At 37.0% G+C, this 26,623-nt stretch overlaps 1 protein-coding gene and 1 long non-coding RNA gene across 7 annotated transcripts in view; one reads left to right on the forward strand and one right to left on the reverse strand.

The window, feature by feature from the left end:
- The window catches only part of LOC125615930, a 19,711-nt gene extending 6,779 nt beyond the window's left edge, over positions 1-12,932 (forward strand). Inside the window, exons 1-3 of one of the 2 annotated variants that reach the window (XR_007346537.1) lie at positions 2,069-2,487; positions 2,843-2,993; positions 12,245-12,932. This is a non-coding gene — a long non-coding RNA (uncharacterized LOC125615930). Of the gene's footprint in view, positions 1-2,068; positions 2,488-2,842; positions 2,994-12,244 lie in introns of those variants that run through there. The other variant, XR_007346536.1, reaches the window with a different exon arrangement.
- Frmd3 (FERM domain containing 3) overlaps positions 1-26,623 on the reverse strand; it is a 267,360-nt gene that overhangs the window by 3,375 nt on the left and 237,362 nt on the right. For 3 of the 5 annotated variants that reach the window (XM_015506082.2, XM_048800413.1, XM_048800414.1), the window contains one exon: positions 1-1,805. This exon is cut by the window's left edge and continues 1,805 nt beyond it. In XM_015506082.2, coding sequence (XP_015361568.2) covers positions 1,210-1,805 — 596 coding nt within the window. In that variant the 3' untranslated portion in view covers positions 1-1,209. Of the gene's footprint in view, positions 1,806-16,012; positions 16,277-26,623 lie in introns of those variants that run through there. The other 2 variants (XM_048800415.1, XM_015506081.2) reach the window with 2 other exon arrangements.

Below are 26,623 nucleotides of genomic sequence, written 5' to 3' on the forward strand. Positions count from 1 at the left end.
AGATACTCACACACACACACACACACACACACATTTTTGAAGTTTCTTCCACAGAATCACAATGAATGGCATGAGGGACCAAAAAATTTACCTTAAAGTTTCTCCACTTTTATTTAGATCCACTTAAACATGTTTATGTCAACTGGACAGCGAGTGCACTTTACATCATTGAATGCCTCTTGTCACCATCCCTTTCATTAAAGACACCCTTTGCCTTCCACCACCTGCCTACAGCCTCACCAGAACTCTTCATCACTACTTTCCTTTAGTTCAATTTCTATCTGTATCCACTCACTCTTGTTTTAATATACAATAAACAATCAACTGGTATATCTTTTACCATTTTTCCTTTAAAATTTTACTATCTTTTAAAAACATTCTGCTTCCCTAGCCCAAATATATGGACAGAGTGCAGACAAAAGTACCAAGTCGTCTTGTCCAAAACTTGGAAAAAGGGACTCCCCTGTGTCAACTCAATGCTCTCAGTTTCTACATCCTCCATTCCCATCATCTGTTTGGGGAGCTTACTTACTAAAGTATCTTTCTACCCATTTTCTATCCCATATGCAAGTAATAACAAATTATAGACTTGTTCAGCCAAAAATATTTTAAAAAACAAACTGGTGCCAAAACATTAAAAAATTCCCGATATACCTTTGTGCATTGTTAGTCTTACAGTCGGTATACTTAAATAACTCCAGGAGGCTTTTTTTTTTTTTTTTTGCTAAAAATTTACCAAAATAGTTTGAACACATAAAAATAGTTTTAAAAAAACAAAACAGAAAGCCCAGCATAAATTTAGTTGTATAGGCATTGGTTAGAGGACATCATTTTTCACTAAGGATTATATTCAAAAACTTTCCCTTAGGTTTTTACTAAAATTGTGATTCTGAACCTTATAGCTTGTGATGGTACCAACTATTAAAAACAGGGAAATCTATTCAGTCCAATGTATTATGCATTATAATAGTTGTCTACACTTAAAATAAACATATTTTGGTTATGTAAAGGTCATCTTCCTGACCCGTAAGTAAAATATCTATCTTTGATTTAAGTGCATTTAATTATGAAAAGCTAATGGAGGGTTTGAATGATCAATTATGAGAAAGGAACATCTGTTGGCAACCCCATGTCCATTCAGAACCGGTCATCTACTGAAAAAAAATCACTAGTATTGAATATAGCCCTTAGTTTTATAAGATATTAACCTCATGAGCAACCCAGCATGTAGAGAATGAGGTTGACCTTCCCAGCCACCCACTCTTTGAGGGGACAGTAGTACTCATAGTGAAACTGCTCAAACTCTGGTGTCTGGCGGATTTCACATAAGAAGGAGAGATCAATACCTGACTCCAAAAGGAGGAGGAGCAGGGGAAATACAAAGAGCAGCAGTCCCAGGCCCACCACAAGAAGCCTGGAAAAACTCTTGACCAGTGGGTTCACCCGAATATGGCCGGTCAGAATGTCATAACTCCATGACAAAGCTCGACGAGCCTCCTTCAGCTCCTCTTCTTCAGCAACCAAAAAGGCATTTTCATCTGCTTCCAGTTCCTCAAATGAATCTGTATCTTCTCTTTCCAACTCAAGCCTAGATGGACAGTCAAAAAGCATGTCAATCTCATCATCATCAACAGGGGTGGGGAGCAGGCTGGCACTTGGGTTGTATGCTAGTTCAGAGATGGTCAAGGGCTCTTCTTTTATTTTATCTTCTTCTTCACTTGGGGGATCTTCATACTCTCGAGCTTCCTTTACTGGCGAGCTGGAGATCAGGGGAGCAGAAATGTCCTCTTTAGGCAATGGAACACCTGCAAAGAGACATTTTTTATTTTAAAGTTCAGATTTTCTTTTCCCACAAAAACCTGTGGGTACATACAAAACAATGGATGGAATTTAAGGGATCCATGAAATTATCCTATGGCATCCTGACTTTAAACAAAGTCCTGTTAGTGACATTCTCTACAGAGTAAATTCTAAGGTCAACACACTAAACCAAAATAACCAACACTTTTCAAATGGTTGGAAACATGTACAACATTTAGGTGTATGATTCTGGTCTGCAAACCTCCAACTGTGGTCATGTTTATAAAAGTAAAAATAACAATAATTCATTATTATGTTATGAATGATGTCTTTTGGAAGTCAAAACTGTCAACCAATAAGCTATATAAAACTATGGTGTACCACAGCATACTATAGCATAGCATAGCATAGCATAGCATACCATACCATACCATACCATACCATAGCAAAACTATAATTTCTTTATCATTCTAATGTATTGTTTTCTAGTCTTCCTTCTAGGTACAATTTTGTGGGTCTAGCTGAGCACCTTTAATCTAAACATCTAAAATCTGATTGAGTGTGTCAATGCTCAAAAAAATTTTGGATATCAAATTTTTCAAGTTAGAGATACTCAATCAGTAAAGTCTATGAAAATATTCCAAATTCTGGAAAATTCTGAAATATTTCTGCTCCCAAGAATTTTAGGTAAGGAATACTGTAATTGCAATCATACTATGTCCACAAACGAATATCTTGTTTCTTCATTTAACATTTTAACTTAAACATTTTGTATGTTCTCATTGGTATAACTTATAAAGAAGGCCAAATTTCCTGTTTAGTTAATATAATAAGTTAGCCATCCATTGGTGAACTCTTAGATCAATTTACAGTTGTAAAAACAATGTTCTAAGAGACATCTTCACATATAAAGCTTCTTCTCCCTTTTGTTTCAGTTAATTTTCAATAGACAGATGTTTAGAAGGCAGATTACTTGGTCAAAGGGCATGGATTTCTCTCAAAGTTTACTGGGGATATGTATTTTCAATGCCTTCTTTTACAGATGGAAAATTCAACTACCTACTCTTGGGTGTAAAGGCTAGCCTCCCAATTTTGAGTCTTGGCTTCTCAATGGAAAATGAGGACAGCATTAAAGCAGTTTTTCCCAGGATGGATCTACAATACGACACCAAATTGGCAGCCAGCTGCATTAGGTAACTGTAAGCCAGCATATGTTTCACAATTTTTCTCTTCAAAATGTACAAGAGTGCATTACTGCTTTTATGTTTCAAAAGTCAATCCTGAAATGAAAAGTATAAACCATCTACCAGTGACAAAAAGCACACAAAAAGATGTTAACATCACAAATCATTAGGGAATCATTCAGAGAATGCAAATCAAAACCAAAATGAGATACCACTTGATGCTTGTTTTTATGGCAATAATGTTGGTGAGGATGTTGAGAATTTAGAACTCTGTACATTGCTAGGAGAAATATAAAACGATTCAGTCACTGTGGAAAGTTTGGTGGTTCCTCAAAAGGTCAAATATAGAATTATCATACAACTCAACAATTCTGCTTTTAAGTATATACATCATCCATAGAATTGAAAACAGGAATTCAAATGCTTGTATGTAATGTTCACAGCAATGCTGTTTCAATAGTCAAAAGATGATAACAATCCAAATGTCCATCAGCAGATAAATACACAAACAACATGTGGCATATCCATATAATAAAATATAATTATTCAGCCATAAAAAACAACAAAGTAGGGCTGGAGTTGTGGCTCAGAGGTAGAGCGCTTGCCTAGCAGGCATGAGGCACTGGGTTCTATCCTTAGAACCACATAAATATAAAATAAAGATATTGTATCCACCTATATCTAAAAAATAAATATTTAAAAAAGTGAAAGAGGCCAGACACAAAAATGTCACATTATGTATGATTCCATTCCTATGAGATATCCACTACAGGTAAATCCACAGGCATAAAGTGCTTTGTAGGGGTAGTCACCAGGGACTGAGAAAGAGAGAAATGAGCAATAACTGATGGACACAGGATTTTCCTTAGAGGTGATGAAGATGTTTTGAAGCTAGATGGAGGTGTTAGTTGCCAATACTATGAATGTCTTAAATGCCACCAAATTGTTCACTTCAAAATGGTTATTTTGTGTTGTGTGAACTTCATCTCAATAAAAACAAAAAATAAGTAGGGTGTGGTGGCACACACCTGTAATCCTAGCAACTCAGGAGCCTGAGACAGAAGGATCACAAGTTCAATGGCAGTTTGAGCAATTTATCAACCTTGGGCAATCTCATCTCAGAACAAAATTAAAAAAAAAAAAATTTAAAGACCTAAGGGTGTAGCTCAGTGATAGAGTGCCTCTGAGTTAATCAGAGTGCCACAAAAAGAAAAAATAAATGTAAGCCTGTAGTGGTATAGATGTGGTATCCCCCAGAATTCACACGTAAGATAATGCAAGAAGATTTGGAGGAGAAATGATTGGGTTATAGCCTTAACCTAATCAGTGAATTCATCCCTAATGGGATTAACTGAGTGGTAACTGGAGGCAGGTGGGGAGTTGCTGGAAGAATTGGTTCATTGAGGGCATGGCTATGGGGTACATATTTTGTATCTGGAGAGTGAAGTATCTCTCTGCTTTCCTCTGCAACAGTCTTCTGCCATGAGCCCTGAGGAATGGAGTTGGCTGTCTATGTAAGACGTTTGATTCTGCAAGCCCTCAAATAAATTTTTCCTCCTAAAATTGTTCTGGTCAGATCTTTTAATCACAGCAGTGAAAAATCTGCCTAAAACAAAGCCGTAAGTTGTCTACCACCATAAAATGTCTAAAAGGAGAAAATACAGGGTAGGGAAGGATGAAAAGAGTATGGCTTTTGGAGTGCTTAATACTTAAAAATGCAGGTGCACCCTATCCCTAACAGGGGGCTCATGTTACTCACCCCCTTAGGAAAGCTGTGAAAGTCATGAATCCTATGTGAAGGTCTCACTGCAATGCTACCACTTCTAGCTCCATTTGCTACTTTTCTTTGCTTCTTTGGTTACACAGATTGCCCATGCTCCTTTGTTCTTATCTAAAAGCATTATATGTGTAATATATACAAAAAAATAGAATACAAATATATAATACTATAATATATAAATATATATATATATCAATGTATAATATAATCATATATATTGTTATATATTACTGTATCTTATATATTATGTATAAATTATATATATTTGTATTTTATATATGTATGTATGTGTATATATATATATATATATATATACACATATATATATAATTATTCTCCTCAAGTGCCCTAATTTGCAACCCTTTATCTTCTGCTTCCTATATCCCTCTCCTATAGCCAGAAGACAAGAGAAATCTCACGTTTCCAGGCTGCAATATTTTGCAGATTGCATCTCTATTTTCCCAAGTGCTCAGACCAAAACCCTTGACTGTTCTCTATTCATACCCACATTGAACCTGTCAGTAACTTTTGCTTTTACCTTCAAATTGTGTCCAGAATCTGACTACTTCTTACCACCTCCATGGCTATCACCCTGATCCGAGCTGCTATTCTTTCTCATCTAGATTATTGAAACAGTCTCTTATATCACCTCCCTTATTCAGTCTTCACGCAGGCAAGGGCCACTACCAACGCAGCATCTAGAGTGATTCTTTGAAAACATGAGTGAACCATGCCACTCATGTTCTCAATACTCTCTAATGGTTTTTCATCTTCCTCAGAGGGAAAACCAAGTTGTTTAGGGATGTCTAGGACCCTACTCAATGTCCTCTTCCCATTCCTAACCTTTCTAACCCTGTTCCCCTATGACTGTCTCTCTCATTCCACTCCAGCCACCTAAGCAGCTCTGCTGTCCCTCAAGCATGCCAATCATGTTCTAACCGCAGGGCCTTTGTACTTGTTGCTCCCTCTGCTTGGAGCACTCTTCCCTCAATATGTTCATGCTTTCTTCCTTTGAATGTCTTGAATCAAATGTCACCTTCTTTGTGAGGACTTTTTTTAGCCACACTATAGAGAATTTCAGTCTTTATTCTTAGCATTCTCCATTCCCCTTCTTTCATTTATTTTTCTTGGGAGAAATCTAAAATGTAAGGGGAAAATAGAATAATAGTAAAGAGTGAAACCAGTATTTTCAGGGAAAAACAATCACAGTAACTAATTCAGGTATTATAATGGCCAGGACCTCCACAGGTCAAGCAGGTGCCTAAATGTGAACAGGTATATAGGGAGCGATGGAGGCTGGAAAGAATTGACCATTTTGAGTACCATCTAAAAGCTTTAAAATTCACACTTACATCTGTATGGTCCACACAAAATACACCTGTGGGTCTTTTCAGGCATTCAGGATGCCATTCAGAAAATGCTATAATTTTTTTTAAATCAGCCAAATTTCTAATATTTTAAGTCACTCACATCTGCTAGGTTATTGATCTTAATAATAGATATTCACTTATTTTCCTGGAAAGGAGGTAGGCAGGGATATAAAAGCTTTCTTCCCTTTCCTAATTTTTCTAAACATGAGTGTAATGTACTAAAGATTCGTATTACTCTTCCTTCATCTCTGTGCTCAAATTGTAAGGCAGCTGGAGTACAATGGAAGAGGACCAATCAAAAGCTGGACAGCCTGGGTTTAAATATCAGCTTTGTCTTTACTCATATTATGAGCTTCAGTGGCTAAAGATTACTTGATATTCTTGGATCTCAGTTTGTTTAACTATAAAATAGGAGAAACACCTATTTTACCAGGCTGGGGAGAGGGTAAGTGAAATTGTGGATGTGTAAGTGATGCTGACAATTTAAAAAACCTACAAAAATCAGACATTATGATCTCAACAAAGAACAATAAACAGCACTTGCTCTATTATCAAACATTTTTTAATCAACAAATACATTCATTTTCTAACAAGTCCACTATGGAATACAAGGTGAATTTAATTATAATTGGTTATGCAAATCTTCTTAACTGTCCTTATATGAGATATGCTAAAAGTTTCATACATACCTTTTCTGGTGAGTTCCATAAAGACCAGAACACTAACTTAGTATTATTCAATAATAAATAAATTATAAATTTATTAATAAATAAATTTATTTTGCTTTATCTATATCTGAGAAGCTTTCTGAATATATCCACAAAGCTCAATTAGGCAGATTGAGAACTTTGTTTTAGAAGAAATGGTAATGATCATGGAAAAGTAAAAAGCTTTCCAATTTACATAACTGTGCAGACCTATTAAAATTAGCGAATAGCTATAAAGTTTCTGACAAATAAGAAATATTCGTTGAATGTTATAGCTGGTTATACATACTTTCGTAATTTTCTTTATATGATAGATACTAAAAGTTTCCTACATACCTTTTCTGGTGAATTGTGTATTACATTTTAGTATAGTAATAAAATTATATGTTTTATACCATTGTTTTCATTATTTATTTGAAGAAATAACTTAAGAAGTAATAATAACTTATGTAGCAAGAATCAGAAGACAAATACTAATGGAGTAGACTGGCCATGGACAATAGGTAGGATGCCTGCCATGTATAATGAAGCAGACTGACACTGCCCATTTCCATTAGCACCATTTGCACAGATCCTGATATAATGATATGCCCTAAAGATACATCATGCATCATAGCAGCACAACCTACTCAGTAGAATGTTGATGGATGCTACTAGGAAGCTGTTCTTCATCTTATTGCTGAAGGAAAAATATAGGGTATTTATTGACACACAGCAAAATTAGTGGCAGATAAAAACAGAATGAGCATTGCTCACATTTACACAGAAACGAGCTATCAACTGAGCATGCGTGTGACAAAATCCCAATACCATAGCCAGAGTTTCCAGAAACTTGTGATGTACTATATAGCTAAAGAGTCTGGCTAATGACCCTTGTCTAGTTTCCTGTGCATGATGACTTTATCAATTAAACAATGTGGTATTATCAAGCATCACTAAAATGCCTTAAAATGAAAACACTCACACCCCCACCTCTTAAGGTTACAGAAAGGATCAAAAGTGTAAAGAAGAGAACAATGTAAGAAAGTCCTTTGGGGACAATATGGGGATATCAGAACATAATTGATCATCTGCAGTTTGCATTTAACTACACTGACCTCCTTAAGTTGACTTTGGAGCTTGGGTTTGTTGAGATAATGCTAAGCCCACGTGGCAATGTCTTTCCCATTTAAAATCTGCCATGTTTATTGCCATCATTTGGATAAAACCATACTGCCTCACTTTGCAGACACTTTTCAGCCTCATTTACTGCTTCCTTTGTTATGGCCACTGATGCTCGCCCTGTGAGGCCTTCATCCATGCTGGGAGGCTTTGGCAAATGACATCATTGGCAACCATTATTCTGGTTCCCTTTGAGGAGCTCTGTGCTAGCACCCAATTATAGAATGCCCACTAAACTCCAGAGCAGTAAAGCGGTACCACCATTCATCCAAGAGGAGGATCCTTTAGAAGATCATAGAGGCATTTCAGACATCACAGTGATTGAAGGGGCTGATGTCCATTTAGTGGGTGAGGGTCAAGGATACTAGATATCTTAAAATATTTAGGAGAGTTCCACAAAATGAAGAATTATTTTGCATTCCAAAAAACTTTCAAATGTTAAATATTAGATATTCTCCATAATGAACATATTTATAATGATCTGAATCTAGAACCTACCTCTGTTTTACATTTAAACCTAAAGCATTTGAAGTAGCACTTTAACATAGTTTGAATTTTTCAGGATTGCAAGCATTGAGTATGTTGAACTCTTTTGCTAAGAGTTGTTTAGCAGTTCCGAATATTACACCATCAACATCAGAGATGCCAAAGGTATTGGAGTTGCTTGCAAAGTAACACATTTTCACCGTACATCTATTCCATCCACCCACCCCTCCCCATTCCAAGCATCTCACTCCTTTGTTCTGCCTCCTAGTGAGTCCTATTTGAGAAAAGCCTTTGGAGATTCTTATTTAATTAAGAATGACTTTCTAATTTCTCTTTCTATTACAGTTAGAACATTTTGACTTTACATGTAGTTTTTTATTTTAAAGTTACATGTGTTGCATCTCTGTTTGAGCGAGAACATTACAAGATTTTTGTTGTTAAAGGGAGATGCTGGATCTGAGAGGGTGGACAACCACAGAACAAATGGGTGTACAGTTGGTGGGTCTCTGCAGAGGGCATATATTTGTTGCGAACACAAGAACCAACCTTCTCAAGATGGGCTAAACTCTATCAGCTTAGCAAGTGACACTCCAGGAGGTGTGCTATATTCTGAACTGAGGATAAAGAGAAAGTGAGGGAGGAGTAGGAGAAGGAGGCAGAACGGGTCATCACTCTATCTTTGGAAAATATGATGGAATGGAAAGAGCAATGGCCTGGAAGGCAGGTCACCTGTCCATTCCCCAGGTGAGCCATAACAATTAGAGCAATCTCAGATAGATCATTCCAGCTGTATAGTCTGAGACTTCTTACCTATAAAATGGACCAGATCCCTCTAGTTCCAGCATTCTGTGACTCCATCTTAGACTATGCCTGTCAATAAGCTCTCTGACTTAAAGTTGGAGACTTTAAGTGGTGGAACAAGAAGGGAGTTAAGATTTTTTAATGAATAGGGCTGGATACTTTGAAGTAAATAATCATGCAGAGGAAACCTAAGGATTAAAGAGAATAAGTAACTTGCACAAGATCACAAAGCTTGGAAACAACGGAGCCTGGCTTTATACCCAATCCTGTCTGGCTCCAAAGCCCATGACATTTTTTTCCCGCAAACCATCATGTTGCTTGAAGAGAAGGGAATCTGAGAGGCCTGAAGGGACCCTCACCTCTTAATTATAGAGGAAGAACCTTCTCTGTTACTGGCCCAATTTTATTTGCTGAAACAATTTCATTATGTATAGGGTTACAATTTGTCCTCATTTACCTTAGACAGTTCCACTGTGTGGGTGTGGTCCTGATAGTATTACTAAAATGGTCCTTTTATTCTCAAAAGGTTTGCCTAATCACTCTTAATGACAATTGTATGTCAGCTCTCCTATGATTGTATCATAGCCAACATAGAAGCCATAAAACAAAAGTCATTTGCTGCCATGGGGACTAACAGTTTGTTAGAAATAAAATAAACTTTAAAACTTATTATATTCTACATTTGCTATCAGTCATACGTTAAATGACTTAAAATGTTTTCTAACCATTATAAGCAGCATGTAGACTTCCAAAATTTCTCAAGACAGTATACCATTAACCTCTACAAATTTCTCTCTCCTTTTTTGAGAATAAAATTTAATCCTTTAACTGTAACTCATGTACCTGATGAACATCTTTGGAAGGCTGCTGGTTCATTCTATTTAAAAACCTATGAAAAGTCATCCCAGTGACTCAGGAAAGTATACACAAATGGAAACTTAGATAAAGACACGTGTGCATGGCAAATCCTAATGTCCTCCCCATCCCTGAACCCCAGCTGGAATCTGGAACACTGCCTTTCATGTAGGTAGGTAGTCCTCTCCCACAGCAGAGTTGGCGGTGTGGCTTATTCTTTTCACTCCCTCCCCATCCTTACAGACTCTGTCCTTGAAGACTGAACTCTCTTTCCCTTATGACCATCGCCTGATGACCTCCTGGTTTTGCATCTACTCTTACTAACTCTTTTGATACCCATATTATAATCATCTTGCATGACTTTGATATCTAGAGCTCATGTGGATGATTCATGCAATCATTGTCTTTGCATTTCCATTTAGCTGCTTTGGCAGCCCACTGAAATGGCTCTCATCAAGGTCTCCAATCACCACCATATTTCTAAGCCTGTGTGTGTGTGTGTGTGTGTCCTCCTACTCTGAGACTTTATACTATCTTGGTTTTCATTCAATGACTCTATTTCTTCTGTCCTCACAGTCTCCTCACCTGTCTTTGCAGTGGTCTCAATTCTCTGGTCTTCTCACTCTATACCTTCTTCCTTGAAGTCTCAACCATATGTATGGCTCTGATATGCTACTGCAGAATTGCTCTACCTGATAACTACAGGTTATCAGTGTTCCTTAAAATTCTTGAAAAGAATGTTCTACAGAGAAGTTTGCAAAACTGTGCACATTCTATTATCCTTTGGGACATTACTATCAACTTTAAGAGTGTAAGTTCAGAAATCACTTTTCTGGACTTGAATCCTGACCTTGAACAAATTGTCATGGATCAGGTATTAAATTACTTTATATCATTCCTTTCATCAATAAAATGGGCAAAATTCCAGGACATATTACATGCAATACTGTATGCAGAGGAATTCATGAGCCAATGCATGTAAAGTTCCTGACACAGGTTAAGCATTCAATAATAATTTGGCATATTAAAATGTATGCGTGGTCCTGGAGAGAAGAAATCTGTTTCACTTTATTTAACCCAACATTTCCCAAATTTATTTGCCACAAGAACGTAGAACACAACTTAGCTTGAGAAATACATGTTACTGAATATCTCAACTCAAAACCCTTCAATGAGCTTCAGATGTTCCACACAACTATACATAGGAACATCAGTTTCAATATATCCAAAACCAAACTATATCATCTCCCACTCAACTCTTTCTCTCCTCAATCACTCACTATATAGTAAGTGGCACAACTTTCTACTCAGTCTCCCAAACCAGCAATCTCAGCGTTGACCAATATTTCTTCTACCAACTGCTCACATCTGTCTCCAACTTCTCCAAACTCTGCTCTTATCCGCTTTCAAAGCCACACCTGTCTCTTTACTCACACCACTTCTCAACTGAATAATAGCAATAGCGTCCTAACTGGTTTTCTTGACTTCAGTGTGACTTCTTGGGAATTATTTCCAGAATAATTATTTTTAAATGTCAATTAGTTATATCAGTCCTCTTCTTAGAAGGTTTCTCACACCTTTCAGGCTAAATATTAAACTAAACTCTTTAGCTTAACACAAAAACACTCTGCTACCCCATGTTTCTACCCTATCAGTTTATTTAGAGGTGCCAAATGTGTCATGTCATTGCATGTCTCTGTGCCTTTGTACAGACTATTGCCTATTCTGAAAATGTTCTGCACTCAGATGGATCTTATTCTTTAAGACCCCAGGGGTCACCTCCTCTAGGAAAGCTCTCCTACTTCCCACTCCCAGTCTGATATAGATGCTTTTTATCCCAGAATACCATGGTTGACTCCTCATTGTACATTTTCCCACAATAATTAGTCTAACCCATCATAGTAATTTAGACTCTTGGTCACCTTTGGTTTAGAAATGGGCATAGAAGCTGACTCTGAAAATAAAAATTGAAGGACAGAGAGAAAATAAGGCATGAGGGGGGGACTGAACTTCTGAGAAACTTTTTTTTTTTTTGCTTCTAAGAAGAACATTCTGGAAAGGTTTGACTCTATTTATCTCTTGTCATTGTTGTAACTAAAGGAGACCAGCAGAAACTCTGGCAGCCAACCTATAATGCCAATGGCCACAGCTCTGAGGGAAATCCTGGCCAACAGGGAAGAGAAGTGGAGGGAGATGAAATGAAATTGGTTCTCAACCCTGGAATCCTATCTGCCTCTGGACTTGTTATTTTGGGTAACAAATCACCTTATTATCAAAACAAGTGTTAATTAGAATTCCCCATTACTGACTGCTGGATGGCATTAAACTGGGGCAGCTGTCATCCCATCTTGTGGATCTGTTTATCATCACAATCAATCATCGCACCATGCTACAGTTTTATTGTGGATTTTTCATTAAATTTTTATCTCCTAAAAAGTAAGGACTAGAATTACAGATTCTATAATTGGCCTCAATATTTTTAAAATTGAGTTCTCCTTTCATTAATCTAAAATTCAATGCAATGAAGTTTATGTATGATGGCAAACACATGTAATAGCCAAACATTAAAAGAATTTCCACCAAAATCAGGAGCATGACAAAAATCTCTCACTACACAGCAATATAATTCTAGGGGCCCTAGATAATACAATATGATAAAGACAAAAATAAGAAGTATAAATATTAGAAAAGATATTAAGCTCTATTTTTAGATGATAGGATTATCTATATGAAATAAAGATTAAAATAAACTGAGGGAGGACTGGGGTTGTGACTTAGTGGTAGAGCGCTTGCCTTTCATTTGTGAAGCACAGAGTTCCATTCTCAGCACCACATATAAATAAATAAAGATCTATTGACAACTAAAAAAATATTTAAAAAATAAATAAATAAACCGGGGGAAATAATTAATGGAAATTCAGTAAACTGTTCAAAAGCAAGATCCACATATAAAAGCAGTAAAGACAATATAAAAATATGATAATGAGAAACTTCATTCAGAACAGCTAAGTGTACAAAGTAAGACAGTCATATAATACTCAGGAATATCCATAATAAGAAATATGCAAAATTTCCACAAAGATAATGTTAAAACATAACAAGATGACATAAAAGAAAATCTCAATAAATGAAGAAGCATAACAATATTCCTGAATAGAAGGCCTCAATGTTTTGAAAATTTTATTCTCTCATTAATCTAAGTTTCAATGCTATTGAATTACAAATACCAATTCATTTTCAAAAAGATAAATGGAGAAAGTGCTCACAAATGACAAAATAATTTTGGGTAAAAAAAAGCAGTGAGTGCCTCCAGACAATGGAATATTTTTCAGTGCTAAAAAGTATTGTCATGAAAAGACATGGAGGAATCTTAAATGCTTATCACTAAATGAAAGAAGCACATCTGAAAAGGCAACATACTGTATGATTCTAACTATACGCCATTCTGGAAAAGGCAAAACTACAGAGACAGTAAAAAAGATCAGTGTCAGGGATTAGGGGAAAGGAGATATGGACAGGAATAGTAGAGGATTTTTAGGTCAGTGAGATTATTCTGTATAATACTATGATGATGAATACATGTCATTATACATTTGTCTGACCCACAGGACATCTGATGCAAAAAGTGAAAACTTAATGTAAGCTGTGGACGCTGGGTAATCACAGTGTGTCAATGCAGGTTCATCAACTGTTAACAAATGTGCCACTCTGATAGGGGACGCTATGTGGGCGTAGGAGGCACATGGGAAATCTTTGTATTTTCCTCCTACTTTAACTAGAAACTTAAAAGCCACTCTAAAATAGAAATTCTTTTAAAAAAAATGTGGGAGTAATTTTACCTATCTAATGTCAAGATTATACTATAAACATAATAACAAAAAAGGAATATTAAAATGTACGATTCAGAAACATTCCCTTAAGCATAACGAAAATTTGTTTAAAATAAATAATTTGGGGAAAAATTGCTAAATAATTGGAGAAAAATTTATATCCTTATATCATGTCATATACACAAGAAAAGTCCAAAGATGTCAAAAAAATTAAACCAAAATAAATATTAGATACCACAGGAAATTGCCATTTTTATAGAACAAAAGTAGATGGTTATCAGTATTTGTATAGTTCAAGTGAATGCATTAATTATGAAAAAGAAAGCATAATTTTTGCACGAGGAAAACTGACATAAAATCCAAACTTGAAATATACAAAAACTAAGTAGTTTGTACATGTAGAAGTTGTCTGTACATACAAAAAATGCCTGATTCAAAAAGTTAACACTTTCTTTAAAAAGTTGAAAATCAAGAACCAATTAATTAGAAGAAAGTTGACATTTTTATCAGGCAAAGGATTAAAGTTCAGATTATAAAAGATTTCCTACAATCTATAAGGAAAAGACAAAACCACAGTAGAAATCTGCAAACATGAATTCTCCAAAGAAAAAATGCAAATGGTCAATTATCATTTGAGCAGATGTTCATCCTATTAAAAAGGTTTGTACAAATGAAAATAATGGAATCTTATTTTTCTTTCAACATTTAGCAAAAGGTTAAGAAACTGGTCACATGAGGATTAGTAATCACATGGGTGAGTAGAGATTCTCATGCATACCTTGTTCTTAAGCATTTGTCTTATAGGATAATTTGATCACTTGCATCAAAAGTAAAAATTTGTATGTTCTTTACCCCAATTTATATTTTTTAAGAATTGATCATAGAAATGCCAATTTCTACATTTATTGTAGCATTGTAATAGACAAATAATAAAAAAAATAAATTTCCCACATAAATTAGTAATTAAATAAGTGGATTGTAGTATCTCTACATTACATAACATTATTGGCCATTTTTGAAAAGATAATTATATTAATTGTTTTGATATGAAAAGTCCTTCAAGCATATAATTAAGGAAAAATGGATTATAAAATAATATATCTATAACAATATCATGAAAAATATATATACCATATCCCATATCTTATCTGCAAATATTCATAGACTCACTTTTGAGAATATTAGAATAAAGGAAAACATTCTATATATTTGTGTTTTTCAAAATTTCATATAAGAACCCATCATGCATTACTTTTGTCCTTGTACAAGTACTATTGGTTTCATTTCAATTCACTTAGAAGTCAGTCCCACACATATGTATGAAATATGGCCAATTTCAGACATTTCCCAGGATATATATATATATATATATATATATTTTTTTTTTTTTATCAACTCATGATTGATACCACATATACTTATATAAGCACAGCTTCTTTACTGCTGTAGGGCCTGACTTGAAATTTTTATTTCAATTACAGTTTCTTCCAAGGACCATAACATACGATATTTACAAGGAAAAGGAAACTGGAAGAATGTCAGTTTGATCCAAGTGCTCTAACTGATATTTTATTTTAGTAGAGCTCTGCTTTGAAGATAAAGGGGAGCTCTGCCTCACCCGCACAAGCAAATCTGAGATCTGAAACCTTTAAACAGTGAGAGGAGGGGGAGTGTGTTTTGATCATCCAGCCTGCCTTCTCCTCGACATCTCTCATTATTGAACAATCTAGAGGAGCACACCACCACTGCCTCCCTCCTAACTCACTGCTGAATAGAAAGCATAATTTGCCTTTTGACAACTTTATGCCATTTCATGGAAAAGGGAACACACCCTCCCATTTACCTTCTGCACTTGCTCATTCACCCTCCTCCCTGCTTGTCTCTGCCTCTCTCCCTCCCTCTCTCTCTTCCATAACTCATTAAACTTCTGACACTACATTCACCCTTGGCTTCTCACTGAGTCGCTATAGTGAGCAGGAAGCTGGAAGCTTGTATGATTCTTCAGGCACGGGATGACAGCCCAGGGCATGGCACGTACCGGCATTTCGAGCTGTGACCTTGGAGCCATGTCTCAGCAGTCGGACAAACACATTACTGCTGCAGTGGTTCACCATGTGCAAGTGGAGGCTTCGTCGAGTCTGGATCTTGACCAAGCATTTTGCCATATTGGATATTCCGATCTCCCCAGGTCTCCTCTGCCTATCACGGCCCAGGACAGCCACCACCAGCCATAGCAGCTTTGACCTTTTGCTAACTGTCCATTCTGTTTTAAAGGACTGAGGCAGGGCACGCTGAGAATGAATCAAATGTCAGGTTCCTAATGCAGTCAACAGAAATAACTCATGAGGGACAGGCATGGGGCAGGGAGGAGGGAGGAGAATACTATTTTTAAACTCTCTATTCACTTCACTAACAAACAATGAAATTTTATGCATACTCCTCATCCAGACCAGAAGATTCCACCAAATGTCTTATGGCATCCTAAAAATCAAATGTCCCCAGATGGTAAGATGACAACTGTGTAACTCCACAATGGAGAAACAACCCACTTTGATTTCTTCTAAAAATTATTTATTGAGTCTTAAATACGTTCTACTGCAGAGCAGCCCAGTAAAAATATAATGCAAGCCACATTTTGAAAAAAGGAAAAACTGTTTGAAAAACAAACATAGTACAATGAACTTTAAATTTAACAATGTGTTTATTTGAAGCCACCATATCCAAAATAGTTTCATTTCAACATGTAACTGTGTAAAAATGATTTATAAAGCAGCTTACATTCCTTTATGAGACTGTCTTTGAGAGTGTGTGGGTTGCACATGTGTAGTACATCTCAGTTCTGACCAGCCAAGTTCCAGGACTTCAGCCCCATGTGGGGCTGCCATATTGGACAGCACAGTCCCAACAAGGTGGTAAGTTCCTCACATGCTTCGCCTTCACCCCCACAACAATGCTACCATTTTCTTCACTTTACAGATAAGGCTTAGGTAGAATGATTGACCTGGTAAATTCATAAAATTAGTAAGTAGCCAAACTATGATTTTAACCACCTTAGCATGGACTTAAAAAAAAAAAGCCTCCCAAACAACAGCTGTTAGTGCTCCTATCTCTAACCAGGTATGTTTTAAATGCAGGAACCAAACATCACATTCAATCTCTTAGCACTTTGAAAACTCTTGACTTGTACATCTGAGACAGAAATGTGCCTGATATGAGCACTAAGAGATCAAACTTTTTTCAGAATTTTTTTCAGGGCATGCTATAGTTGAAAAAAATTCAACTGATTAATAACCATACCTCATAAACTATCTTTCAGTTATATTTCTTTGCTGTTATATTTTTCTCACTCTGATTTTCAGAAGAAAAAATTTTCCTCTCTCAATTTCATCACATATGCATTTTTCTACTTTAAATAGCTGTTGCTGACAAAAGATGATTTTCTAATAAATTTTTTTTTTCCTTTTCTGGATTACATTCAGAGCATCCAACTGAAATTCTGTATTGTACTTCACTATGGGAATATAAAATTGATTTAACACTTTTGGAGAGAAGTTTAGTAAAATATATAAAGTTGCAGTATTCTTTAGCTCAGAAATTCTACTTTAGGAATTTATTCTAAGATAATAATTGGACATGTGAACAAAGATGTTCATCAGAGCATCATTTATTATAACAAAAAAAATGTCCAATGGGAAAGTGATTAAATACATGTGATAATGAAATACTATACCAAAAATTTATATTTAGAATAATTTAATAATGTCAGGAAACGCTTACAATGTATTAGTAAATGAAAAGAGTTTGCTGATAAAAACAGTGTGAGTTGAACTATGTCAAAATGCCACAGAAAGGAATAAAAATAAGGTCAGATGGTAAATTGTGAAGTGGAAAATGGTGTGGCCAACTGTGCACTATGACCTGAGGTGGGGGAGGTCACATGTGGAAACCTCACAATTGGCTTATTCCTCTCACAGGTTAATAGTCTCTGATATGCTACAGAAGTTTCTACCCTCAAGGGGTGAGTCAATTTTAAAACTTGAAACTAAAACTTCAAATTTTCAAACCGGAAACCACTGACCTAACAATCCAGCAATACTTCAACACTTTGTCATCCCCCTTACAATGGAACTCTGAGCAGAATCCCCTATCATAAAGCAGATCTACTGATACAGTGGTGGGGCCCTGGAATGGTACCTACCTATAAGGCCTCCTCCCTAGTCACCAATAGTGGTTCTTGAAAAACTAACTGAAATTCTTTAGGACATTAAAGAACAAATCTAAAAGTCACTATTCTACCTGAATTGTTGCTTTGTAATAATGCAGAGGAAGAATTTCAAAGATTAATAAAGGGCTCATTTGCATGGCAATAGGCTAGGGCTCAATAATGAGCAGCTCTCCCTTTGGCCTATTTGGAGGGAATATAAATCTGATAAACTGAAAGAAGTTTGGTGTACAGCTGCCTCCATTCATACTTTAAGTTGGGTCTACCAGTTTCTTGGTACTGAAAGCTAACCTGATATAGAAACAGACTCCAACCTTACTCTTGTAACAAGTAGCCAAGTCTCAGCCAATCACAAATGGCCAGCTGTTCATACCTTGTTCAAATAAGATAGCCATGAACCAATCAAACTGTTTCAACCTCACGCCTTCTCTCTGGCTATAAATATACCCTGCGTAAGTGGTGGGATGGAACATTCTGAACCATTTTTGGTCTAGACTGCTACCCAATTCTAGAATCCCAAACAAAGCCAGATAAGATCTCTAAACCTAGATTTGTTTTGTAATTTATTCTAATTTATTACACATGATGGCAGAATGCAAATCATTTCATACTACACATATACAGCACAATTTTTCAAGTCACTGATTGTACACAAAGTATTTTCACACCATTCGTGCCTTCATACATGTACTTAGGATAATGTCTAACTCATTCCACCATCATTCCTATCCCCTTCCCTGCTTCTTTCCTCTCCCTCCCCTTTGCCTTATCTAAAGTTCCTCCATTGCTCCCATGTTCCCTTCCCCCCATTGCCATTATGAGTCAGCATCCTCATATCAAAGAAAACATTTGGCCTTTGGGTTTTTTGGGGGGGATTGGCTTGCTTCACTTAGCATTATATTTTCCAACTTCATCCATTTACCTGCAAATGCCATGATTTTATTCTCTTTTAATGCTGAGTAATGTTCCATTGTGTATATATACCAAAGTTTCCCTATCTATTCATCTACTGAAAGGCATGCAGATGATATGATTCTATACCTAGAAGATCCAAAACATTCCATCAGAAATCTCCTAGAACTAATAAATGAATTCAGCAAAGTAGCTGAATATAAAAATTAACACCCATAAATCAAAGGCATTTCTGTACATCAGTGACAAATCTGCTGAAAGTGAAACTAGGAAAACCACCCCATTTACAATAGCCTCAAAAAAATAAAATACTTGGGAATAAATTTAACAAAAGAGGTGAAAGACCTCTACAATGAAAACTACAACACGCTAAAGAAAGAAAGAAGACCTTAGAAGATGGAAAGATCTACCTTGTTCTTGGATAGGCAGAATTAATATTGTCAAAATGACCATACTACCAAAAGCACTATACAGATACAATGCAATCCCAATCAAAATCCCAGTGGCAATCTTATAGAAATAGAAAAGGCAATCATGAAACTCATAAACCTAGATTTGTTATAATTTCATTTTTTAACAAATCTTTGTGCTTAGCATGATGTTAAAACAACATGTGACCCGATAGCTCACTTAAAACCAACGACCTTCTAAAAACAAAACAGAAAGCAAGTAGAAAACCTGAAACAAACCCACCACAATTCTTTATTTCTATTGTTTGCCACCAGGATAGTTACCCTCATCAATTCTCAAGCATTAAATCTCACCATAGTTTCAAATGCCTCCTTTCCTCTTTTTACTATTCTAACATTATTGTTATTATATATAATTGTTTTATTATTATTATTTTAACTATAGCTATATAATTAGTGCTCCTTTTTCTTTCTCCCCCAGTACTGAAGATGGAGCCCAGGGCACTTTGCCACTGAGTTCCATCCCCAATGCTCTTTTTCATTTATTATTTTGAGACAGGGTCTTGCTAAGTTGCTGAGGCTGGCCTTGAACTTGTGATCCTCCTGCATCAGCCTCTGTAGTTGCCGGGATTACAGGTGTGCCTCATGTAACATGCCCAGCTAGCACTTATGTTTTTCACTTTTCTCTTGAAATTGTTCTTAACTCTCTATGCTACTTTTCAGAGATATTAAGTTAATTCCTTTATTCTCTTTCTTTTGTGGATCTTCTGTTTTTATTCAGAGAAAATGAACCTAGCAGGATCTGCATTCTATATTGTCCTAGACACTTCTCTCTACCTTGTCCAACCATACCCAAACATGTGGCTACTTTTCAAGAGAAAGAAGAAAAGGAAGGCAGAAATGTGAAACAAGTTCTAAGATTTACACAATACTGCACTGGGAGTGTTGTCCTCATTTGGGGCCCCATGCTCCGGAGGACAATATCAGTAGCACAACATTCAGATGCCCTTGAATACTTTTTCTTTTTCAATTCATTTGTGTGCTTGAAGAATTGGGAAGTCCTGTCAGTGTTAAAGAAAGCAGAGGATGTGTGAAGAGGAGAATTGATTCTCCATGATGAGATGCTAAAAACACTGATAAATCAGGCAGAAGCCAAAGAAGAGGGACAGAGTTCAATGGTAACAGCTGTACATGGACCTGAATTCCATGTCTACTACTGCAGTGAACTTCCTGACGTAGATTTGAGACAAGGCAATAAACTTGCCTTTACTTAGCAGGGAACTGAAAATGATCAGGCAACTTGGAGTGCTGGTGCCTTAATTAAAAGATGGAGAAAGAACTCTTCTCACACTTGTTGTGACAAGGAAATGGGATGTTATGTATCAACTACCTAGTAATGGTGCTGGTTCCTAGTAGATGGACCAGAACTCACTAAGTGGTTGTAGAAAGCAAAGTTTACAGCACAAGCTCTGGAGGTACCCTTGGGTTCTACTCTGTACCATTTTTTATCCTGGCCTCAGTTTCCATGGTTGTAAAATGAGCCTTATAAAGACAGAATGTACCTCTGAGGATTGTTGTGAGGACTAATCAAGTTAATACACATGGCATGTTCAGATTAGTGCCTTGCAGCAAATTAATCAGTAAGGGTTGGTGAATTTTTTCCCCCAACACATGCTCTTTCCTTTGTCTCTTTTAGCTACGCAAGAGGAAGACAAGTCTCAAATTCTCTTCCTTCTGTCAACCATCTGTCCCTTTAACATGTCATTACTAGTCACTTCTACCAAATAGTAGGGAAGCAGTTTTACTGATTGTTAAAAGTTTGCTTGGCCAGTATTACCTTGGCATGTTCCTGAAGAATGCATCTTTAGATTTTATTAAAAATTTTTTAAATTATGAAAAGTATATAGGTGAATGATATATCCCACAGCATGAGCATCAAGGATTACATGTAGTTTAAAATTCTGTTTGTGTTTTTCTGTGTTTTCCAATTTGTCTAAGATGATTAAGGTATTACTCTTGATTTCCCATTAAAAAACAAAATAAAAAAGAAAAGAAAATGGTTGATTCTGGTAATCCGTAATCCCAGGAGAATATATTCTATTTGTATGCCTTCTTCTTCCATTCAAATAAAAGATGACCTAGCCACATTCAGAATGTATACATTCGTTTGTTTGTTTGTTTATTCACTAATTCAGCAAGTGTTAATTAGCTTCCACTGTATACCAGAATGTCAGAGTGTCTGACAGTACACAGAATGGCATAGGCAGAGTCCTTGTCTTCAGGGAGCTGACATTTCGGTTGGAGGAGACAGTCAACAAACAGGAAAACAAGTAAGCAGAGGAGAAAGCATTCAACAAGGCCAAGTGCTCTGGGGAAAATAAAAAAAAGAAGGCACTGGTGTGAGAGAAAACAAATGAGTAGGAATTGGGCATTCAGGGAAGACCTTCCAAGGATCTGCAATTTGAATTAAAAGAAAAGAAATAGCCATACAAAGGCCCAGCCATTTCTTCTGGGTAATGAAACAGCTTGTACAATGACCATGGCATATTCCAGAGAGAATGGGAGAGCCAGGGTGGAGAGAACATAGACTGAAGAGGAGAGAAATAGAAAAGAGTTTAACAGGCACAGAGCAAAGTATACAGGCTGGAGGACAGTGTTCAGATGTTATCATAACTAGATCTGAGTTCCTCTCATAAAAACTCACTCAGGCTGCTGTGTGGAAAATATGGGTGTCAGGAGGGGATAGTAGCTCCCTCGGGAGTTACTATAACATCAGTGGACAGAGTTGAGCAACTACAAGTGAGGTGGTGCCATGGAGGTAAACCTGGGGTAAATTTGAAAAGTTCAAGTGAATAGGATTTTTGCAAATAGATTTGACAGTTCAATATCTTATAACCACTGGGAAACAGGAGATGTTTGACAAGGAAGGACTGGCATTTAAAAATCTGGCTGCCCTATTCGGGATGAGGCAAATGCTGGGAAAGAGCCTAATCTGAGAAGGAACAGAACATGGCCCCAGGGACAGAGGCCAGGAAAAGAGATCATGTAGACTGTCAGTCAGTAGAGCAAGGATAAGGAACCGGGTCAGGATCACAGCCTGGCCCATGGAGAAATGCTGGCACATTCCTATGGGAGTAGAGTCCTGGGCACCACCAAGGCAGGGACTCAGGAAAAGGAGCCAGGCTGGCATAAGGGTCAGAGGACAAGACAGAGCAATGGATAGAGCAGGACTAAAATCCCAATCCAAAGTGCTGGGCTTGGACTTCTTAGATCCCTTCCAGGTAAGATTGGTCCTAGAGTTGGAATGGGACCCTGGTTGGATTTAGGGACCAAAAGGTCAGCTGTGGCTAAGGGTGCCAGGTAGGGCCTGACAAGACCACAAGGGATATTCTATTTTTTGAAAGCAGATACTCCTTTCTTTAATAGCAACATGTCCAATCTACATTCAGATAATCAAGTACATCACTCTTAAAATTCTATTTCCCTTTTGACCAAAACATCTGCCCACTGTCACATTTATAATGTTAAAGTGGAAACCCAGGGGTTAAAAGACTTTCCAACTGGAAATGATGGTGTGTTAAAGGGTGCAAGGGCTCTTTCCACAGATAAAATATTAATTTTATATTCCCTTTTAAGCTAGTTGCTACTAATTTTCAATTTTATGCTGGAAAATAAGATTGTGCCACTGACAGTAAGAAAGAATAAGTGATTTGAGAGATCATGGGGCCAAGTGCTTACTGTTTCATTTACCATATTTAAAAATAAGACAGCTATACCTTTGCTTTCAGGCACACTGACAAATGGTCCAAAGGATATATTGAAAAATAGCAGTGATTTGAGAGAATAATTATAAAAAGCCACACAGAGTAGGAAGGAAACTTAGAAGTCATCTCACTTTGTTTCATAGAAAAGGAAGTAAAGTCTAGGTGGTGTCAGTGACTCTCATGTGCCAAATCATTGTAAATGTTCATCAAATGAAAGAATGAATCCCAGCCCTCCTACCCTCTATCCCATGCTCTTCCCACCCACCAGAGAATGCCCTCTGATGCGTCCTATGTCCACTCAGGTGAACACATGCTTACCATGAGAGTCTACCTGCCATGTAAACTGGGAACTCAGAGACCTCCACAGAACACTTAAATGACAGTGACACAGCACTACCAAACAGCCTGGCAGAGGCCAAGACTGAGCTTGGGTGACTCATGCTGGTTTACCAAGTGGCATACCAAAAGCATGTAAAATGGCATGTCACCACCGTAACTAGAGCAGAGAGGTCTCACGTCTATTTTAGGAATCCGGAGCCTTGGCACAAACAGGAATCTCAGAGTTTAAGAAATACACTCCACCTTTTCTTCATTTAGATTTATCTCTAAGAGCTAGGGTGATTGTAACCAAGTCTGCTTTGGGGGACAAAAAGTGTGCATACTTAGTAACAGCTGCATATTTATTTTTAAATTAGATACATGTAGAGCTATCTTGGTTTATAACATACATTATAAAACCTACACAATGGAAATTTTATAAGGAGTTAATAAAAACAAAATATCAGTAGAAGTCTGAGTGGTTTCTTCCTCCACCCCAGTGGATCACTGTATGAGCTCAATGCATATGCACCCTGCTCTGGATTCAGCTGTATGGCCTAATTTGCCATCAACCTCCATCTTTCTACATGTGTATGTGGCATTGGGCATACACGCCAGGAGTGAATCCTAGCAAACAGACCTGTGCCAACTGAAACAGACTCTTTTCTAAGCTCTGCTTAAACTGCCACAGCCCTATCATCATGAGCCAGCCTAAAAAGCATCACTAGCACACATTGCACAAGGCTTTCTTCCAGAAGGGTGACACTGAGTCCTAAGAGAAGAGAGACGGAGAAAGGTAATGAGATCTTGCCTCAACCTCAGCCTCGGTGTCTCAAAGAACATCTACTGAACACTCACTACCAACCCATGAACAAAAATGCAAGAAAACAGAGCCTCATGCTGATGGTGGAATGCATCCAAAACTCAGGAAATCCTACTTCTGCTCTCTAATGACAGTGGCTTTGGCAATCCTTTCCCTTTTCCTCTGCTCCTGTTTCTTAGGGCATGGTGGGAGTGTTTGCTTATTTAGCTGCCAAGCAGAAAGTCTTTCACCATGTTCTTGTGGTCATAGCTGGTCACACTTACGATGCTCTCTTGGCTGGGATCCCAGCCCTCAAGGACTATGACTGGATTACCTCCTAGGACATGTGACTGACATTTTTGCCCCTAGGCAAATTCTTTAAAGCAATCAACTGTTAATACTTAAGTGCAGCAGTAAAATGCCAACCTGAGGGGGAGCAACGATTTGGGAAGCTCCACTACTGAATTGCTTCCACTAACAAGACAACAAGTCTTAACACAGATGGTGAGCAAATGAGGGATTAGAACTAGCCTCAAAGTGAGCCATTCCTTTATTTAATAAATTCAACTTTAAAATTAGAGCATGAGTCCCAGAAGGGAGCGAGCATCCTGTGGGAAGTCTGTTTCCTCCACAGCTTGGCTCTAATAAGAATACTGCTGGCCAAAGAGCTCAGTCACCCCCCCATCCCAACATGATGGCCATCCTGGGGAGGTACAGGTCCTGGCATTCTGAGATAGAAGACCAAAGACTTGAACACCACCCTGGATACACAGGATCTTTTCTCACTGAATCACAGAGCTCCCCCACATTTGTATATATATAAAAACTGGCTCTTTTGGTGATTGCTTTAATAGAAAAATAGATGTAGTTCCTGTTTCAGTGAGACAGAGTTGAGACCTTTTGGAAGCATTCTATATCATCGAAGATACCTGGGTCAAGAGTTTGAGGACCAGCTTCAATAATCCCCAAATAATCCCAGCCTCAATATTTACCCAGTATGACTTTGGGCAAACTGCCTCACCTCTCCAAACTTAATTTCTACAAGAATTCTGAGAGGATGTGTTAGATCAGGAGTTCACAAACTTTTTAGCTGAAGACCCAGATTGTGCATATGAAGTTTTGAAGGCTGAGAGATAAAATTAAGGCTATAATGCAGGTGCTTATATAATAATTTAAAGCGTAATTGCTGGCTCCAAGACAAAAAAATGAATGGATGCTGGGTGGCCATGGGTTCTACTTTGCTGAACACTGTACAGGACCATCTTCAATGTTCCTCTCTAGCCTTCAAAAGCAATGAAAAATATTACTGTTCCCAAGTTCCCATTTTTTCCCCTCAAATGATGGTCCTTTTATTGGATTTTTTTAAAAAAAATTTTTTATTCTAATTTATTATATATGACAGCAGAATGCATTATAATTCATATTTTATATATACAGCACAATTTTTCATATCTAAAAAAAAATTTGGGAGGAACATTCAAAAACTTTATTTCTGAACCTGTGGGCTCCTCTGCCTGTCTTGCCAAGATCTCTTCCCATTCCTTTTCCATTCGTTTCCCTTTTCTTCCTCCCAACCTAAATGTAGGTACTCAGCAAGGTTCTGCTTTCTGCCCCTTTCTGTGGTAAAAGCTTATATTTGCTTTCTTTCAAAATAATTTTTAAGTGCCTATGATATTGGTTGCAGATGGAAAGTGCTCCAAATTTGTTTAAGGAGGGAAAGAAAGACAAACAGAAAATAAGAGAAAGGAAGTGAAGGAAATGATTTCTAAATGTATAATTTATATCCATAAATTTAAGTCCTTGTTTTAGTGTACTGCTTAGTTTCTGTTTTTGCTACTAATGTCTCAAACTTAATATATTCCAAACCTAATAACTCATAGGTAAATGAAGAGTTTCACAATTAGGAAATCTTACTTAGATGGTGTCAGTGGTAGTGGTAGAAGATAGAATATTTTTTCAATAGATTATTAGTTACACATTAAAAAAATCTCATTTAGTTGTACATTTTGGTTCATGTTGGTAATTGAATACAACAGTGTAGCTGCCACCAGGACACATTCTGAAATGACCTTGTGCCCCTTGAATTTGATCCCCTTTTCTCCAGACAATGACTGATCTTCTTTTTGTCATAAATTTGCAATTTTCTTTCCTAGAGTGTCATATAAAAGGAGTTACATTGTGTTTACCCTTTCTTTTTGAATTTTTGTGATCAGCATTAATT

The sequence above is a fragment of the Marmota marmota genome, unplaced genomic scaffold, assembly GCF_001458135.2.
Source record: "Marmota marmota marmota unplaced genomic scaffold, marMar, whole genome shotgun sequence".
NCBI lineage: Eukaryota > Metazoa > Chordata > Mammalia > Rodentia > Sciuridae > Marmota > Marmota marmota.